At 33.7% G+C, this 19,616-nt stretch overlaps 2 protein-coding genes across 8 annotated transcripts; both read right to left on the reverse strand.

The window, feature by feature from the left end:
* Positions 1-123: 123 nt before the first annotated feature.
* LOC137823210 (COP1-interacting protein 7-like) lies at positions 124-8,037 on the reverse strand. 6 transcript variants are annotated; one of them, XM_068628383.1, is made up of 11 exons: positions 7,690-8,037; positions 6,853-6,959; positions 5,704-5,889; positions 5,501-5,612; positions 5,396-5,423; positions 4,181-4,221; positions 4,011-4,045; positions 3,773-3,925; positions 1,138-3,629; positions 627-686; positions 124-517 (listed from the first exon to the last, which is right to left on the reverse strand). In XM_068628383.1, the coding sequence occupies exons 2-11, from the start codon at positions 6,921-6,923 to the stop codon at positions 450-452; spliced, it is 3,246 nt and encodes a 1,081-aa protein (XP_068484484.1). In that variant the 5' UTR covers positions 6,924-6,959; positions 7,690-8,037; the 3' UTR covers positions 124-449. The 6 variants fall into 6 exon arrangements, with proteins under 6 accessions (XP_068484484.1, XP_068484483.1, XP_068484482.1 ...); XM_068628382.1 differs by having other exon boundaries at positions 627-689; positions 7,690-8,002; XM_068628381.1 differs by having other exon boundaries at positions 627-704; positions 7,690-8,002.
* Positions 8,038-9,741: 1,704 nt separating this feature from the next.
* Positions 9,742-14,124, reverse strand: LOC137820457 (uncharacterized). 2 transcript variants are annotated; one of them, XM_068624565.1, is made up of 9 exons: positions 13,584-14,021; positions 13,086-13,252; positions 12,810-12,957; positions 12,562-12,712; positions 11,526-11,651; positions 11,343-11,423; positions 10,940-11,132; positions 10,597-10,867; positions 9,742-10,297 (listed from the first exon to the last, which is right to left on the reverse strand). In XM_068624565.1, exons 3-9 carry the CDS (start codon positions 12,916-12,918, stop codon positions 10,026-10,028), a joined length of 1,203 nt encoding a protein of 400 aa, XP_068480666.1. In that variant the 5' UTR covers positions 12,919-12,957; positions 13,086-13,252; positions 13,584-14,021; the 3' UTR covers positions 9,742-10,025. The 2 variants fall into 2 exon arrangements, with proteins under 2 accessions (XP_068480666.1, XP_068480665.1); XM_068624564.1 differs by lacking the exon at positions 13,086-13,252 and having other exon boundaries at positions 13,584-14,124.
* Positions 14,125-19,616: the final 5,492 nt, after the last annotated feature.

Here is a 19,616-nt window from a genome sequence, read left to right on the forward strand (position 1 = left end):
AAGCTTGATTCATAAATTCATTTAAAAAAAAAACTGAGTGAGGTATTAGTTTGAGCTGACAAAAGAATTTAATCTTACCCTTACAAGGATGACTGATTATTATGAAGAGAGGGAAAGAGCGAATGATAAGTATAATTGAGTTATCTACAGTGATTAATATTTCCAAAGTAACAACATACGATGAAATGAATGTTTGGGACACTACAACAAAGAATCCAGCTATGGGAAAAATTTCCTAGGGAAGGCCTGATAATATGAATTATGATTTTCGGTAATGTATTGAGTAGAGCGAACACAATTTAATGAATTTACAGCATTTCACCAAACCCCCACTTCGCAATATATTTTATAACATTGCGCGCTGAAATTATTTGTGATTTAGCTTTAGTTGATGCGGACAAAAGCATGCCGGAGGATGATGACAAAGTTAATGGTAGTTCCCAATGGCACTAATGGAACTTTGACTCAGAGGGCTTGCTTCCCCTAAAAGCTGAAAGAGAAAAGAATGATCTTGACGCTGGAACATGAACATGCAAAACAAAACAGAAGGAATTAATAAGGATGACTATTAGTGAAAAAGCAAAATGTACAATTCTATGGTATAAAGGAGCACTAAGATTACTGACCTCTAGTGGTTGGACCAGCACCATCTTGCATCTTGTGAGAACCCTTGCCATCACCTCTGCCTGCTGCATGGCAAAAAACTATGAATAAGACATGAGGAATTAGAAAACACAGCTTACTAATTTTCCATTACTCAAGAGTTACATAAACAACAGCATGAACAAACTTGCATAAAATTATGATAGTATTATCTTTTTGAGTTTACTTGCGCTCCCTGTTTTAAGTTCCTTGTTCCTATGGGTGGTTAGTTCACTTTGAAAAGTTTGACCAACGTGTTCTTCCATATTTCCTAACCAGAGAATTCCAGTTATTATTAAGCACCAAATAAGTAGCTAATTTACCACGTTGCAACTATGTGAGTATGTAGGCAAGAATTTCACCACAAGACAAATAAAGATGGGCATAAGGAAAGCATCTAATGTTTATGTTTGGAGAAAATATAGCATTAAGAGAAAGGTGGGAAAACATCGACAGATTCTAAAGGGGAAATGTATTAGACAAGTATACTCGTACCTAAATTTCTTTCATATCCATCATGTACTGAATTTTTTGGTTGTCCATAGCTTTTCACATTGAGTGCGGCCTTCCTCAGTAGATTGTCAGCATTCCTTTTATTAGAATTTTTTAGTTCCTCTGCATCATCCTCTCCTTCAGAAAAAACAGATGGGCTAGACCAGCCAGTGGAACCTGTATCACCCTTGCTCTTTCGAGCAAATTTCAACAGTCTTTTCAAACCTTTGGGTGCATCTTTTTGGTATATCATGGCAGGGGGATTCTCGGCATTTCCCCACTCACAAGTGTCAGGTTCACTACTTTCTTCCAGTAGCATCTGTGACAGAGAATGACGAACACGAGGACTAGATGAACCCACAGGGACGGCATTGGCCAGAGATTCTGATTGAAATGTGTCATCCTCACATGGCTTGGGCATTAACAGATCCTCTTCTGCGTCCACCCAGGCAGAAGGTGATATGGTTGATTCTTCTTCATTCCTTATACTTAAGGAAGACTCTTCAAAGTATGTTACGACATCACCATCGATAGGATTTTGGTCTAACTTCTCTGGCTCACTACATTGGGATTGGTTATTTATCTGAGGGTCTGGTTCTGTGGCGGCATTCTGATGAACAGGTGTCATTGTATCCCCATCTGAATGGTGACTGACCAAGTCAGAAGCATTGACAACCAACTCACTTTCTTGATCTTCAATAAGATCTGCACTCTCTCTCTGAGATTTCTCCATCTTAGGAGGACCTTTTTTCTTGGTAAGATCGGCAGTTCCATGCCCCATCCGAGAACCCTTGCGTAAAAATGGTTTTGATTCCAAGGGCACCACACTGCTTTTCTTGGTTCCCTTATTACTAAAGCTAGTCTTTGAAGGAACAGAGGCTTCTTCAGAAGCTGTAGGCACTTTTGCTTTGACTGCCTTGCTCTTGTTTGGGACAGCTGGCTTCCGCTTCTCATTCATACTTTTTAGGCTCTTGGAATTACTGTTGGTCTGAGTTTCTTTGTCGTTTCTCTTCTGGGGTTGAGATCTTTCCTTTTGGGGGCTAGGTTGGGGAACAGATGTAGTTGACACAGGCTTCCGACGTGTTGGGGTGGTGTTAGCAGATGAAATTCCACCACGTGCTTTAGTTGGGGATGTACCAGCTGTTCTTGGTGAAGGTGTTGCTGACCAAGACTTACGTGTAGCAGGCATAGCTGACGTTCTAGATGATATCCTTTTCGTAGCTGAAGGCTTAGATGTTTCCTTCGGGGAATTTGCAGGTTGAGTTGAATTTCTTTGAGAATTTTGGGGCAATCTTGAAGAACTTTTTTTACTTGCACTCACACTTTTGGACATTTCAACCTTCCTCTTATCAAGTAGTTGCTGCATTTGTCGGAATTGTGCTTCTTTTTCTACTTGTTTTCCAGTCTTTGCTACTCGAAGTTTCGCATCACGTTTCTCCTTATAGTTATCATAAGAGCCTCCTCTCTGCTCAAATGAAATATTCTGGCTTCTGCTGGGCTGGGACTTCCCAAATAAAACAGGCTTGCTTTCAACCATTTTTTTAAGAATTTGATTGAACTCTTCTTGCTTTCGTTGATTCCACTCTGCTGATGCTGCTAACTTTTTTACAGTTTCATCTTTTACTGTTGGGTTGGTTTCATCTGGATTAACTTCGGTACAAGAACTTATATTTTCATGTCTTTCTGGTTTTACATCGCAATCAGTAATCTCATTACTACTGACAATTTCAGAAACAAAATCAGATACCATTTCTGCTTCTGAATTTTTTGGAATCTTGTCATACACCATATCATTAGAAGTCAGTGGAACAGGATCTTCAGGAACATGTTCAGGCTGGTCTTGCACAGAGGTTTCCCCCATACCAGCACTCCATCTTCTCAAGACAGATTTATTTGTACTAAGAGAAACATCTGCTAATGACTTCCTCTTCTGAATATCAGTAGTTTGATCACGCTGTTTGCTTTCAAAAAGACTGATGGCATCTTGTACAGTTATCCTCCTTACATCAATTTCTGACTTCTTATAGGATTGTTCAGATACTTCCCCTTCACAGTCATTTTCAGAAGCATCTCTAAACGAATTTGGCCTCTCTCTGCCAGAAAAATAATTGAGACTCTTGATAGTTAATGCAGCAGCTCTGCGGGGTCCAGCTCTTCCTATTTGGACCCTACGCATCGGGGATGCTGATCTTCTGGGTGTTGCAGATCTTACAAGAGAACGACTTCTCTCAGCAGATGTTTGATCCTCATCACTGGACTTAGAAGATTCCTCACTTTCTGTTGAACCGTGTCTCTCAACCTGGGCAGCTTTTGCTGGTGAAACACCATACTTAACTGGTGTATCAGAATGTAATGGTTTGGAACTCTGCAGGTTTTTGACAGTTTCGTTTGCATCCTCTTTTGTCACATCACATGAGTGCAAGATCGTTTCATTGCTCGGGGACCCAACATGCTGGTTCTTGTGGTTTAGTTCCATAAACTTGCATAAAGAATGCCTGAGAACAAGAACACAATGCATAGAAAATGTGCTAAACAGCTTAGCAATGTATAAAAGAAATATAAGCGCAATCTAAAACATGCAATCATGCATTTAGAGTGCATATGACAAATAATTACATAAATCTATCTGAAAACTCACCCTATGTTAGTGGCTCCAAAATGTTGAGAAAATTTTGCTAAACAGGTCAGATCTTCAGGGGAGCATGTAGCACCAGCGGCCTTGTTAAAAGTTTTGGCCAACTTGTCAATCAAAGCTGTTAGTCTTAGATCCATTGCTCGTAACAATTCATTCCTGGCAGTATATTTTCAGAAAGCTTAATAGTGGGTGCAGCCAATCTATATCTGTTAAATGTAATGCAACAGTTACAAGAACATACTTTGAAGCATCGGGTGACACAATGTTAACTTCTGGCTGTTCATATGCAATAAATTGTTAGTAGAAATATAATGGGCCATAATGAAGAACAAGATAATTGGAAAAGTTGCTTTTTTGTGAATGAATTTGCAGAATGAACCCACTCTAAAGCATTGGAGATAAAGGAATTACTTTGGAAGTTGGTGCCTCACCATAAGAGCTATGGTTACCATCTGTCAAAAGTGGGAAATAGAATTAAAATCAACAGAATTTTAGAACAATGGTACTAACGTAAGAGTCAAGATAGCCATTTATGACAAAAAATCTAGGTATCATCTAAAAGACATCAGAAACCTGACAAACACTTAGTACCAACTCTTCCATGTATTCAGCAACATTAAATGGAGAATGCTGTTTGATGTATTTAGAGAATACTAGGTGTGACCACTTAAATTTAGAGATAATTTTTTTTATCAACTTAAGGCATTTTGGTAGGACTGAAGGGGTAAAGTAGATAATAATGAGCCATCTAACGAAGTCCTCAGTTGGCTTGACCAAATGTTTGATCACTGGGAATTCCTCTTAGTTCACCCCCCCTACCCGCCTCCACAATTTGGGATAAGAGTGTTTTGTTTGTTCTCCTATTTAATAAACAACAATATTTCTTTCTAAAGCCTTTAAGCAGTGTTACCAGAGATATTTCATCCTACGAGAGAAATTATCAAAATCAATTTGAATCATAGTTGCTAGATGATCTTAGTACCAAATGATTTACTTATCATATGCTCCCAAAAACCGGCATTCACCATCAGCACATAACAAATCAATGCTTACAACAAATATAAGAGATTGTAGGGACTACCACTATATGCAACTAGAAATTGTTAGGCATGACATCAAAAAACAGTTAATAAGGCATTCCAATGGTAATCCAGTTTTCTGTTGAAATTTTTTTTTTAGAAAAAAAAAACGTGATCATAACAGTTATCAATGGCTTGTGATTTAGTCCTTACAAAAGATACTTTCAGTTATATAATAAGAAAAAAACCAAGCATCAAGGAAAAACAGCCTTTACGTCCTTTGAACTGGAAGATCAAGATAACAGTTTACCCAGCTTCCATGATGGTATAAATATCCAAAATACCTTAGAGGACTAAAATATAGCATATGCATTATTCAATAAATTGAATTATATATAACACCTTAAACCAAGGCCTCATACACACTTGTTTTCAGCCCTGATGGATAATACTGGGATTGCAAATCTCACAGTATCAATTATTTTACCCAGAAGCCAATCTCAGTAAGACCTCCTCAATTGCAATATAGAGAAAAAGAAAAGCTCCATTGTTTGGTAATAACAGTAAAGAAACTGAACCAAGCAACATAGAAGTTAGTTAAAATTACCTCTTTCCGTTTCAAGATCCTGATGGCCCTGGTTTCAGAAGACAAATAATCAGAAACTACATAAATCAAATTCCAGTACTAATTTATTGAAAGACAGAGTACCACCTTCCCATATAAAGAAACATGAAATTTCTTTGAATCCTCCAACTGAGACATCTCATCCAGGATACTACTGATGACATTTATCAAATCTGGTGAACTAACAACATGAAGGAACCTGAGGAGCAAATTAATATTAGAGCTAGTAAGGTATTCCTATAAATAAATAAATATAAAATTAAAAAAAAAATCATTCTTTGATAGAAAACCTTTTAAGTGTTGCTTTTGAAAACCATTCAGCATCATGCAGATTTTCTGGTAATTCAAGATCAAAGTTTGCATCAAATCCTTCAGCATACAAATCATTTATTGCAGGTAAATGAGGCAACAAATGTTCCAAATGTCCAGCTGCCACTTTATCAGATTGTTTCCCCTTACACACAAATGCCTCGTACCTATACCACCACCACAGTGAATTAAGTGAATCCAGTAAAAAAATGTAAAACATTTGCAGGTGATCAAATTCAATATAAACTACTCAAATGCACAACTGAATGTACTGAAGGAAGAACTGCCTATCAAAGGAAACCATGATGATCTAAATATACATGAATACAATGGTGAGTCTATGACATATTAGAACAATCCTGCTTCAAAGTTGTGAGTACATGTGTCAGATAACAACTACACTAGTATTAAGACAACTCTAAAAGCATTATATTCATTGATAAGATTTCATAACCTTTTATAGGTGGAAAATGCATTAGAAATTTAAGAAAAAAACAGTACAAAATGATGCATGATAACTATTGGTATCATAAATTATTCAGATTTTAAAAGTACATCTCTTTGAAGTGAGAAAAGATGAAAAAGAAAACTTTTGGATGATGGGGTACCGTTAGAGGTAGGACTGAAATTAGGAATTCTCGTGATATTTTATTTCATTTTCTGGTTAGGATTCAATTTGTAATTCTCCAAAGAAAGACATCAGAACCATCGCCTTTTTTATTGGATTGGAGGGCTTTGATCCTTTATTTCTGTTTTCTACTCGTCATTTTTATGTATTTAACAATAGAAATTATATATTCAACAATAGAAATACATATATAGATTAATACTATTTCCTTAAAGATCTAAAAATTTTCAAAGTTTTTAATTCATCAGTCACATTGTGCAATTAAAGTCCAACTACCGAGAAGGGTTTCTACTTTAAATTGATAAGGGTTTTTCCCCTAAGGATATAAGATAAAAACTATAACAGAGAGCAGATAGGAGGACAAGAACACCTAAAAGAAGGATAGGAAATCCTTTTAAACAACTTCAAAATAAATACTAAAATAAGTTTAGGTGAGAAGTTATTACAAAAATAAAACATCGTGTGAAGCCCAATTCTAACTCCAAAAGGCATCAAAGCGCACCTGTTTTGGTGAGGAGAAATCTGAATTGAAGCATAATCCAAAGTTGCAGTAGCATCTATCGTATCCTCCATTTCAAAAATCAGAGATGAAAACACAGGAACGCAAACCTGAAAGGAAAATATCAAGTAGACAAAATACATGCTCAAATTCACTCAGAACTTATTCAATACTCTCACAACTAAACAAATGGAACCAGTGTTAGAGAAAAAAAATCAGCAGCCATCATCATATCCACATCACACACTTCACTATATTAAATTGTAAAATTTTAAACTATCCGCAACAGAAACACTGAAAAAAAAAACGCAACAATTAAATATAATACAGCACAAAGGTTGATAAAGACACAATGTAAATGAAAATTGCTTAAAAAATCTAATGAAACGTCTTATTTTCAAATATGGCATTCTGATTATCATGAAGCTCAACTGTTTCACATCGTCACCGAGAGCAAAAAAAAAACAAACAAAACGCAAATTCTCGTTTCTGAAAACGGAAAAGAATAATAAACTGCACAAAGAAACAAAAAAAGAAAAAAAAGGTTCAGAAGCATTGTAAAAAGACGCGCGGTTAAATCAAAAAGTAACATCCAGATCGAGCGAGAAAAACGAAAGAGCTAAATATACGTGCATTGGAGTCAGATCTAGCACGCCACCTACAATCTCAATGAGAAACAAAACAAAAGGATAAGATGAATCTCGGAAAACGCAAACTGCAGCGAAGCAGATACACAGGCGAATCTTGGAATCTTCAAAAATAAAGAAAGCGAGGAAGCTAAAAACCAATGGCAATAGAAGAAGAAGACTGCGGCAGAGAAACTCGTTCTGGAACACTCACCTCTCGTCTCGTCTAACTAACTTTCGAGATCTGAAAACGCGTTTTGCTGTTTATATGAGAGACAGGGAGAGATAGTTGGAGAAAGAGAAATTGGAAAAGGAAAAATGAAGTGTGAGCGAGCGAGCGAGAGTGAGTGAAGCTTAGTTGCGTTCAATTTGAATCTGCGAGATGAGCAATGAGTGATGAGCGAAGAATGTAAGAAGAAAGACAAAGTGGTGTGTGTACACTGCAGTGTGGTGTGGTCCGCGAAGGAAACAAAACTACTAATTCTTAACACGCTACTCTAAATCAAATATGCTTCTTTTCCACGCGTGCCTCTCACGCTCCCTCTACCTCTTTTCTTCTCTCGCCTTTTCCTTTTCCTTCTTCCAAAAACAATAAACTAAATTAGTGATTTCTTTTTTACTTAATTAATAGTATTGTGTTGTGGGGGTTTGGGATTATGTTGTTGCATTGATGGACGTGTGTAATGTTTTATTAATTTTACGAGTAAGCACAACACTGAGTTTTATTTTACCTTTTAATTTAAATGCGTTATGTTTTTGAAAGGGTAGGTGGAGAAATGAGAAAAAAGGAGAATTGTGAGAAACCAAATTGAGAAGACGCGTGCGTGCGTTGGGGTTTCCAGATCCACACATAGAGACGTTTCTGGTGAAATTTGAAATTTGTATCTACTCTCATAAGATAACTTTGTCCATTGTCGGTAATTTACTCAAAATTCAACTAAATAAAACCCTCTACTTGTTTTCGTACAAATAGTCAAATAAAATTCTTTAAGATACAGATAAATAATAAATAGGGACAACATATACCAATTCCTCTATATATCCTGTCCCTCTACACGTCGTCTAAGTTGGGAAAAAAAAAGGTATGCGCCATCAAGTAGACGACAAAATACCCAAGGTTTTTTTTTCGCGTATTTTATCTTGGAGTAAACGCCTAATTGGTTAATTCACTCTTTAGAAGATCACCTAATTTAATTTAGTTTCTGTACAAGTTCCTAAATTATTCTTTCAGATTACAAACGTATACATTTTACGTTTGTTAAAGATACTTACTTTTATTATTGAATTTTTTGTATTACGTGTGCGACAGGGACCTACGACAACAAGTTGTGATTTATTAATGTAGATAATCACTCGGTTTTTTTCTTATCTCGTTTTGAGAAAGTGCGAGTATATATCATTTTCAAAACCTTTCATGTTATTTTTTTAAAATTGAGAAAAAAGTAAGAGGTCGATTAAAATTATGAAATCATAACCTATTTTTCGTATGTTCATGTTTCTCATAATACAAAATATAGTAAATGAAAGTCGGTCTAGGATCCGCTCAGATGATAAAAGACTGCATGAAGCGCAGGGACCAGATCCAAGATCTGAATCATATAAACTTTTCTTAAGAGAGAGAAATGCAGTGATTCTTACAACAAAAAAGTACATTGATTAATTTTAGCAAAAGAAAACAAAATTATACCAACTTGAATACAGGTACATTTTTAAAAATGATAAGTGTACAAAAAATTCCGTGAGAAGTTTATAACCTGGGCAAGTAATTAATTTTACGGATCTAATTGTACTTTTACTCCAGTGATTTACAAAATAGAATACTGCTGATAATTTTCTGATATAAAAATTGAATACTGCTGTTGGTGAGAATTTCGTATGTCACTTCATATCAAGTGGTGTTCCATTTCATTCCTAACCGGCCATTCAGTGGAAGTGGAAGGCAAAGTTTGTGTGTCAGCTTTTCCTAGTAGTGTAGTAGTGTACTAGCTAGATGGTACTGGTAGCTGGCAGAAAAGAAAACATAGGAAAAAGTAGGATAGAATAGAACACTAAAGTGAATTGATTGGAGTACCAGAATCTTGAGAAGGAAAGGTTGGCAAATCGTAAAGCTACCACTCTACTGATTATTGATTGCTTTTGGACCTTTACCTCTTGTTTGGCATCGCGGCCCTTACAATCCATGTGATGTGCAAATGAATAATGAATCCACTATACGCCACAAAGGGGCAAAAGGAGAAAAAGAAAAAGTGACGAGTAGAGAATAGAGTTACCATAATTCACATGCTATATTCCATAGAAGCCGCTCCATTAATGTAAGATATAGATTACAGAAGAAGCAACATCCGGTGAGTTACCAGCACTTTCATGCATCTCTTACAACTACAGAACAAACTCGCCTAAGGCGTGAATGACAAGGATAAAAAAATTAATGATTCAAAGCCACTTATAGTTACATCCCCCGAAAGTTCTCATAGCAGATAAGAACAACCAATTTACCCACAAAGAAAATCCAACAGGAAAACAGAGGGCAGCAGTAAATTCAATAGCACATCAGTTAGACCAAACATGAACTAGCCCATGCCTATTGCCAGTATATATCTCATTACGCTCTTCATCGTAGAACAGAGCAGTAATGTCTTCCAAGGCTTCTGCAACTGTGCTCCTCATCTTGGAGCCATGTTTTCGCTTCCTTGAATTACAACAACCACTTCCTGAAGGATTGCCACAGCAACTGCAATTGTTATCCACTGGAAAGCTGTTGCTTGCTCTTATTTTGGCAAGACACTTGCCAGTTAAAATGTTGCTGACGTTGATGGAACCTGCTGCATAAAAGAAACAAGCCCAGTCAGTCACTATTGTACCTTTGAAGTTATGCAGGCCTTGGTAAAATATACACATTGGTCAGAGACATCGCAAACTATTTGTTCAAAACGTAATTTGCTATTACGTGTAACTTTTTGAGATATCAAGTTAAAAATGTAAAAGCATTTAGCTAAATCAACCCTTAGGTCTGTCTGATGACCAAGCTTCAACTATAAAAATCTCCCCCTTCGTACCCTCCCATCATAAGATGGATTACAAAAGGAAATTTGCTAAGTGGACAGACATGAAAAAGAAGTACCATTTCCTTCGGACAGTGAATCATCAGAATCAGCTTTACAATAGGATATGATAAGATCCTGGTCACTGGTTATGTATATATTGTTTGTATTGCAGTCGGGATGCCACAAGAGGTGATCCTCAAACGAAGTTACAAGCTCTCCACGGAAGTTCCACACGGCCACAGTTCGATTTCGAAACGTCAGGAATAATTGATTTTCGTATAAAAAGATAAATGCAGATGGTGTCATAAATTCACTTCTGCAAACCTCTGTCAGCTCAAAAGTCCGCACCTAAAATTATTTAAAAGTCACAGTTGGATGTAGAATGTTCACACAATGCAGGTAAAGGAGAAAATTACTTACATCAAGAATCTGGAGGTTCTCATTTTCTTGCTTGACAAGTAGCTTTTCATTGAACTGTTCAATAAAATCTACCTTCTTATTACGATAAAGGAGATGGGTGAATGACTTCAAAACAGTACCATCTTCTATTGAAAGGATTTTAAGTGGAACATGGCTACTTGCTTTAGCAAAAATCAACAACATGATTCCCGGACTAAAATAATCATCAAACAGAACAAAAGGAGCGTTAATAAAGCAGGACCACCCAAAGAAACTATAAAATGAAGAAAAAAATAATATATCTTACAAGTTTAATACCTAATGTGATAGAATTTCAGAAACTTGTGCATGGTCATAGACCACTACATCTATGGAAATGTTTAGTAAAAGTGAAAGTAAATACAAGCACATCAAGAAAAATTACCTGATCTTAATCTCTTGGACATTTTTATCAGAAATTGAGTACAGCATCGTGTAGTTTTTGAGGTCAAATACCTTGTATATACTACAGTATTGAAAAGAAAGACAATTATCACCATCAAAAAAGCCTTGACATATTACATGATTATATCCCCACACAGAAGTATCAGATCAGCAAAACACTTACCTATCTTGAGCAGAGTATGTTAATACCTTCCCATTTACATCATCAAACTCTACAAAACCTGGCCACTTAAGAGACTCGGATTCGAAAAGAGCAAAGCCAGCATCTGGTTTACCCCTCCTTATGTATCTGCGAAGGACACAAAATCTTAGCAAAGATCAGAATTCAAACTTGGACATCCAACTAGAGCTAGTAACTGCCTTTCTTTTAGTTATTGGCCAACTTGAGCAGGTTTGATCTCTATCTTTCTCTTTTGATAGTGGGGAGCAGGGTTTTAAGCATTCAAAGTGGACCCTGGCTGCTGTAGTAGAGCAGTTTAGTGTACCAGCTGTAGCAGACTGAATGCCAGACATTGCGAAGATTACCCGCACTATGTGTTGATTCCAAAAAGCCCTCTAAACAGAGGTTAGGGCTTTGGGAAAATACTTTTGGGACTTTGATTTGCAAAAAGAAATCGACATTGTGTAATAGCAGTAAAATGATAAAGAAAAAGACTTGGATTTAGAAGATCATGATTGATGATTCCTGTCTAGAAAAAGAAAAGCAGAGAGAAGATGGAGGAGGAAAACAGAAAGTGTTGCTGGAAAATGGAGATGGTTGATGGTTGCGGGAAACAAAATGCGTCACCAGAAACATGCTAGATTTGCACACAGGAGACTAGAAGGAAAAAATAACTTACGAGGGTATCTTCCCCTCTGAAGGTTGATGCACAACTGCAACCCCGAAAATACCCCCGTTCACAATATTAAAACAATAACATTTTAAAGATTTCATTCAAATCTTGGGAGTTTTCTACTTCAACATCATGATTGTAATCATTATTCCACATTGAGATAGCAGCTGTGATGGCTCACCACTAAACCTAGACATTGCAGTCTCATTGTAGTGACTAGGGGGCACTTTGGCACCGTAGCACCACTATTGACAACCTACCATTATATTAACTATATAAAAGATTTCAGAATAGTCTCTATCCCGCTTTAGTGTTTTGGGGGCCAACAGCTATAAGACGCTACAAAAAACAAAGAAAAATACGTACTCAATCCTTGTGCTCCTGCATTTCAAAGAACTGTAACCATCTGAAGCATATACAGAAACTGTGATAAGTGAATCGTTATTTTTGTTATAAAACAGACTTCTTATAACTTCATCGGGACTGACATTCAAAAAGCATATCCTTTGATTGGTCTCTGCATCAAACAAGAGATACACGTCACATATACATATATCCATTTTAAAGTTGCAAAACTAATTGAAAAACGAACATATGACAGATATTAATACTACCTCTGCTGAATGCTGCGCAAACACCTGATTGTGCAAGAGCAAAAACAATATCTCGTGCTGCTACAATCTCAATAATCTTTGATCTTTTTCTCAGAAACGGTAACACCATGGTTGAAGGACCCTTTGGATCATGTGTATCATATTCCTCCTGTAAACAAAAAATCGGACATATAACACCAATAGCGGGGAAAATGGGCATGCGTAAGTAAAGTACACATCTAACTATCAAAACAGGAGGAACGGAAGACTCTTCGACATCAATGATTTAAAACCTACCACACCCGAGCATGGGGAATGACAAACAAAAACGCCACACCACTTTTCTATTCCAATTATCTCATGTTTCAAGCTAAAGTATCGAGAATGCAATCAAGCAGCAGTGTAAGACTAGTGGTCTAGTCCTTACCATCTGTTAAACCACCAAATACACACCAAAAGAGTTACTGAAAAACAAAAACAAAAACAAAACAAAAACTATGTTATCCACAGTCAACCGAGTCATTCTGTATCCAACAAACAAACCTTCAATCCACCAGTAGCTTACTGGCCTTGAAATCTTACAAATTACAGACAACAAAACAAGATTCTGCTTAATTTTTGTGCTATAAAATTATGGTACAAGCACTAAACAACACTATTACACGAATTTAAAATCGGATCCAGCAAAAAAATTTACACGCCACAGCCCTAACCAAATATTCCATTCGCAGCAGTAGGATTCGGACAGCAACTTTTAAAAAGTGAATAAAATAACAAATGTTAGGGAAATGGGACCTGTAAGCGGATATTCCGGAATCTCTCCTGAGCATCGCTCATGGTGAACGCGCGATCACGCTTGGAGCTGATTTCGCGTCTCTGAAGTTTCTTGACGCTGTTGACGAAACCATCCGCTGCACGCGGCCTCTTCTTGGCAGCAACGATCCTTCGACCGCAGCAAGGTCGTGGGCTCACAGTAATTCTCCTGCCACCTTCCATTTCCTCAGAGGGGAAGCTGCCGCATCGGCTACCTCAGCTGAATGCAACCCTAACTCTTCGCTCCCCGTAACAGGGACCACCAAAATTAGGGTTTCGTGAATCGGTGGGAAGCAACGATGGAGAGGTGTGTGTTGTATGATGAATGTCTGAGTGAAGAAGAATAGAAACGGAGTCAAGGTGTTCAACGGGCGTCGATCCCGTTTCAAAAATCCGAATTTGGATTCTCTTTTTCTCTTCACTCTCACCGCTTTCCAACGCTTATATATGTGAGAGAATTAAAATACAGAGATGTCCATTCAATGTCTTATATGCTTTTTTAATACTCATTATATCCTCTCTCATTCTCTTATATGTGTTTATTAATATTTTATTATTTTTCTATGTATCTATTAATTTCATTGTTGTATCATGAGATTTTACATATTTGAATTTAGACATTTATGGAAGAATGTTTTCTAGTCAACGTAATATCAAGTTGTGATTTTTACTTCACAGAGAAAAAAAAAAATTCTAAATAAAGAAGGAATGAGATATCATGAAGAAAATAGTTAGTTTTACGAAAGGGTTTTGTAAGAAAACAAAGTTTATCTCAATAAAAGATGTATCTCTTGGTATAAAGAATGAGTAAGATATTTGTAAATAGTTTGAGATTTTTGGGAGTTATGGAATTGAAAGTGAGATACTCATTTATTAGAGATCTTGTAATCAAACTTTTGAGAAAGATCAATGATTATAATATAATGAATGCTAGGTTGAAAATAGTGTCACATGTTGTATTGTTGTGCATATGGATGAAGTTTTATTTCTCACTAAGATTAATTATATGATTTGAGATAAAAAGTGGTGGAGATGTGTCCTTGAAACATTTCAAGATGAGTCTCAACATCTCACAAGAGTTCTTTTTTGAAAACTCTCACAAACATGAAGAGAATAGAAACTTTCAAAGAACAAGATTATTTATCTATCCACAAATTTTTTATAAAAAATAAGTGATAAAAAACAGTTTCACATGGGTAAAATACGAATATTTCATATTTATTTATCTTGGAGAGTTTAGGTCCTAACACCTATTATCACTATTTGGAGAATAAAGTATTAAAAAAAACTAGCATGCACAAGAATACTTGCACTAGTTATTTGAAAAACATGCAAAAATGGTCGAATAAAACACTATATAATTCTTAGTTTTTTTTTAAATCGTAAGTTTTTCCAATAAGTTAACATATTATTGGTGTATTGAAACGAACTAGTATCTTAGTACATGTTGTTTCTCTTTTTTTCTTTAATCTAAAACTAATCTTACAAATATTTTTTTTTTCTTTGAAAAGTAAAATAAAAAGTTTGTGAGTGGAAAAAAAATAGAAACACAACTCAACCCACTTTTGTGTTACTTTTACACTAACACTTTGGTATTAGAGCTAAATTTGTAAAGGGGTTTATCACTATAACAAAAGTTAGATAAAAAAAATTCTAGATGTAAATAATGTATATGACTGAATGGACATTTCTTAGTGATTTTTCTATTTTTAATGGAAATTACTATAACTACTTGAAGAAATATATGTAAAGTTTATGAATAGATAAATCATTCCAAAAGAAGATATCATGATTATAAATTTAGAATCATAGTACATCAAGAAAAATAAAATATAAAAGCAAGGTACATCATCAACTTAGTGTTGAATAACAACACTACATAATCCTTAGTTTTTTGGTGAAATTGTAAGTTTTTCCAATAACATAACATATTATTGGTGTATTGAAATGAATTAGTATACAAACCTTTATTTCAATTTTTTACTCTTTCCTTCTTTAATCTAAAACTAATCTTACAAATAATTTTTTTTCTTTGAAAAGTAAAATAAAAAGTTTGTGAGTGGAAAAAAATTTAGAAACACAACTCAACCCACTTTTGTGTTACTTTTACACTAACACTTTGGTATTAGAGCTAAATTTTTAAAGGGGTTGATCACTATAACAAGGGTTGAGTTAGGCTTAAAGTCCACTTCGTAATAAACTACTATATCTACTTGAAGAAAAAGATGAAAATATATGCTAAGTTTATCAATAAGTATGAGGTAAATCATTCTAAAAGAAAATATCATGATTATAAAGTTAGAATCATAGTACATTCGAGAAAAATAAAATATAAAAGCAAGGTACATCATCAACTATATATTTATCTAAAATTTAAATATAATAAATATTGTAAGTACAAAACTATAAAAAAAAAGTCTTTAAGATGTCATTCGAAAACACTCGTGGAGAGATAATATATATGAAATGTTTAAGACGAGAAATGACTAAAACTCTTGATGAATTGTTTAGTACATTTTAAATATTACCGAAGAACTTCAAAACTTTAAAATAGAGTACTTGAGAATCCAACAACATGGAAATCTTAAATAACATAACAAAATAATATATATGAAATGTTTAAGACGAGAAATGACTAAAACTCTTGATGAATTGTTTAGTACATTTTAAATATTACCGAAGAACTTCAAAACTTTAAAATAGAGTACTTGAGAATCCAACAACATGGAAATCTTAAATAACATAACAAAATTATGTAAATTAAATCAGGAGTCATAATTAAAGATAGAAATACAAAAATAATGATAAATAATATACTTATTTTAAACATTATATGCTCATGAAATACATTTTATAAAAAAAAAATCACTACAAAAAATCAATAAATAGTAATCAAATTTAGAAACAAAAAATAATTAGTCACTATATTAACTAAATTAGATACTAATTTAGAGACGAAAAAATTATTAGTATCTAAAGTGATTTTTATTAATAAAAAATTATAAAATAGTTTATAAATTGATATCTAAATTAGCTACTTAGATTTTAGTTATTAATATTTTAAATTTTAAATTGGTCTCTAAAATACTAATAGAGACTAATTTATAATATAAAGTAGTAAGTAGCTAAAACCTTGTTAACTAAGGATTAGATATCAATTTAGAAACTATTTTATAAAAAATTTATTAATAATAAAAATTAATTTATTTATTAATAGTGTTTTAGTTTATAAAATAATTTTTATTTTACTAAAATAATAACTAATTATTTTGATTTTTAAAATTATTTTTCATTTAATAATTATCTTATTATCTTGTAGTGTGCAAACTTCTTAACCATGTAAGGAAGTAAACTTAAACTAAGTAACTCTTATAAAATTTATAAAATAGCTAAGAATTATTACAAAATTTAGAAAATACTAGAATATGATATTAAAGACTCGTCAAAATACTTAAATAAATATACAACTTTAACGAATCAAAAGTTTAAGAAAATGTTTTAAAAAAAGAAAAGTATACATACTAAAATAAACACAAACTATTTTACTAGAGAAATAACAAATACAGCACCTGCAGATACTTGCATATCATTTTCTTTAATTGTATTCCAGGACATAAACAGTTCAGATTATTTGTTTTATGAATTTAATCACTTAAACAATAAATTAATAATAATAAAACTTCATATTTCAACTTTCAATTGCTCTACTCTTCGCAAAATAGAGAAAATATTTAACTTTGAAATTTGGAATCCAAAAGCATGTACAGACTTTTCCCTTATTTACTTAAATAACATACTTAAACAAACCTACTCAGTGCATTGTGATTCTTTTATATATATATATATATATATATATATATATATATATATAATACACTTCAAAAAGAACTTTTCATAGTCCAATAAATGATGACGTGCAGTGGGAACTTTTTAATTCCAATTATTTGAGGATACAACTTTAATAATTCCAAACAAATCACTTCTCCTTATTTGCAATGCAGAAATATTGATATTTTTTTTATATTTTTTTTCTCACTACAAGAAAAATTAAAAGTTTTAATTACAAAAGACTAATGATAAATATAAAAATTGTAATTATTAATATATTATTTATGATTATTGTTTTTTTATCACTAATATTGTTTATAATAATGACAGAATCCCTCACGAACAGAACTTCCATTTCTTTGTCTCTCCATCTCTCCCTTTTATCTTCTCTCTTGATTTCTCACTCCATACTTCATCTATTTTAGAATCTGATCGGACCACGTTGTAGCTGGCAAGTTAAGGAACATTTCTACCCGATCAAATTTTTAAACAGAGTAAGTTCATTTTTGCTTTAAAGTTCCTTTGTTCTCTATTTTTCCTTAGGATTTAGTCATCAATCTTGGTGGGGTCAGTTGAGAAGTTTAATTTTTAATAACACCCTACGATAGAAGATCTGAATGCGGAAGGGACATAGTCCCAATATTCAATTTCTCTTGCAGGATGTTGTTTGTTTATATATTATTTAAATTTGTAAAAATATTAGATTTTAATGGTTTAATATTTAAGGTGTTGTTTTTTATGTTAATTACGCTTTTGAATGTTGTGGATCGTGTTTGGAATGATATTGTATGATGAAATGGTGTGGAATTGAATTCATACATTTGAGATAATGTATGGACTGATGTTTGTTGTGTATTAAGTATTGATGTCTATGTGGTAACAGAGATCTCCGAGCTTCACTGATGATCTAAGTCACATAGACTAAGATATCAAGTGGTGAGAAGTTGATGGGAGAGTTCATGCACACCGTGACATATGAGATGCACGGCTTGGGTTGTATTGAACTTACCCTGATCCTTTCTGTTGGATTCGCTGGTAATCTTTGGATCAGGTGTTAGTCTCTAGTAGGACTTACTTAATACGGGTCTTCTGGAAGACGTTGTTTGTTGAATATTCTGGATGCGTAGATCCATGTGAGATCTATGTGATTATTTTATTGTTGAGATTTGAAGAAGATTGAATAATTTGAGAAATTGATTATGTAACTTGATTTTCTCTTTTGATTTAATTGTGTATATTATAAAATTCTATTTTCACTAGCTTACCCTTGCTTTTCTTGTTGTGTTTGAACTGCGATGATTGTACTACGTACACGAGCAGATGATTTTACAAGTGTTTAAGGATCTGAAGAGCTTTAGGGTGTTGATTTTGAAACTTATATTGTAAATATTTGTATTTCTATATGTCATAATCATTTATTAGAAATGTTTTGAAAAATTTTATGCTTGTATAGAAATATGTAGAACTTGTATTGTAATAGTTAGATGTTATTTTCCGAGGTGTTACAAAGAACACATAAATAATTACTAAAAAGTGATATAATAAAATTATTTTTCTTAAAATAAAAATATAGTTAATATAAAAGTTATTAAATAAAGCTAGTCAAAGTAAACAAGGAATTAAATCAATTATTGGCACTAAATCAATTGTCCAAAAGGCATTTGAAATGGTAATGTTGTTTTATATGATTTCTTTATGTTTCACATATAAAAGTTTGTTTTGTTCTTTTATTTAATGTATCATTATATTACCTTATTTATTTGTTTTGAATAGAAAGAAGAATTAAAAAGTGAGGAATGGCCGAATGCAATGGAAGTATGGAAGGCTACACGTATGAGATCTGATGGCACTTGGTGTATTCCTAATGGAGAAGAAATTATGGTAAGTAAAAAAAAGTAGTGTAATGATTTAATTCAATGCTAGTTGCCAATGTTAATTATTTTTTGTTAACATTGTGTAGGAAAATTTGAAAAATGTGAGTGAAGTGTATGGAGAAGAAATTTCAAAAGCACCTATGCCATTGATTCAACATTTTTCATATGTACTAGGAACAAAACCAAATCACTCACAAGGTATAGGAAGTGTATCAATGGCAAAAAGACATGCACAAAGACAGCTTATTTAAAGTCAAATGGAGAATGAACAAAAAAGAGCAAATGATTTAGAGTTAGAAGTACAAAATTTGAC

The sequence above is a fragment of the Phaseolus vulgaris genome, chromosome 9 (assembly GCF_000499845.2).
Source record: "Phaseolus vulgaris cultivar G19833 chromosome 9, P. vulgaris v2.0, whole genome shotgun sequence".
NCBI classification, from domain to species: Eukaryota; Viridiplantae; Streptophyta; class Magnoliopsida; order Fabales; family Fabaceae; genus Phaseolus; species Phaseolus vulgaris.

Coding starts and splice junctions, on each gene's coding strand:
- LOC137823210 (XM_068628384.1), bottom strand. Junction 4,046..4,180: donor GTGAGGCACCAACTTCCAAA/GTAATTCCTTTA, acceptor GCATATGAACAG/CCAGAAGTTAACATTGTGTC. Junction 3,926..4,010: donor GTGTCACCCGATGCTTCAAA/GTATGTTCTTGT, acceptor ATATACTGCCAG/GAATGAATTGTTACGAGCAA.
- LOC137820457 (XM_068624564.1), bottom strand. CDS start 13,784: ATGGAAGGTGGCAGGAGAATTACTGTGAGCCCACGACCTTGCTGCGGT. Junction 11,652..12,561: donor TGCAGGAGCACAAGGATTGA/GTACGTATTTTT, acceptor TGTCCTTCGCAG/ATACATAAGGAGGGGTAAAC. Junction 10,868..10,939: donor AGAACCTCCAGATTCTTGAT/GTAAGTAATTTT, acceptor AAATAATTTTAG/GTGCGGACTTTTGAGCTGAC.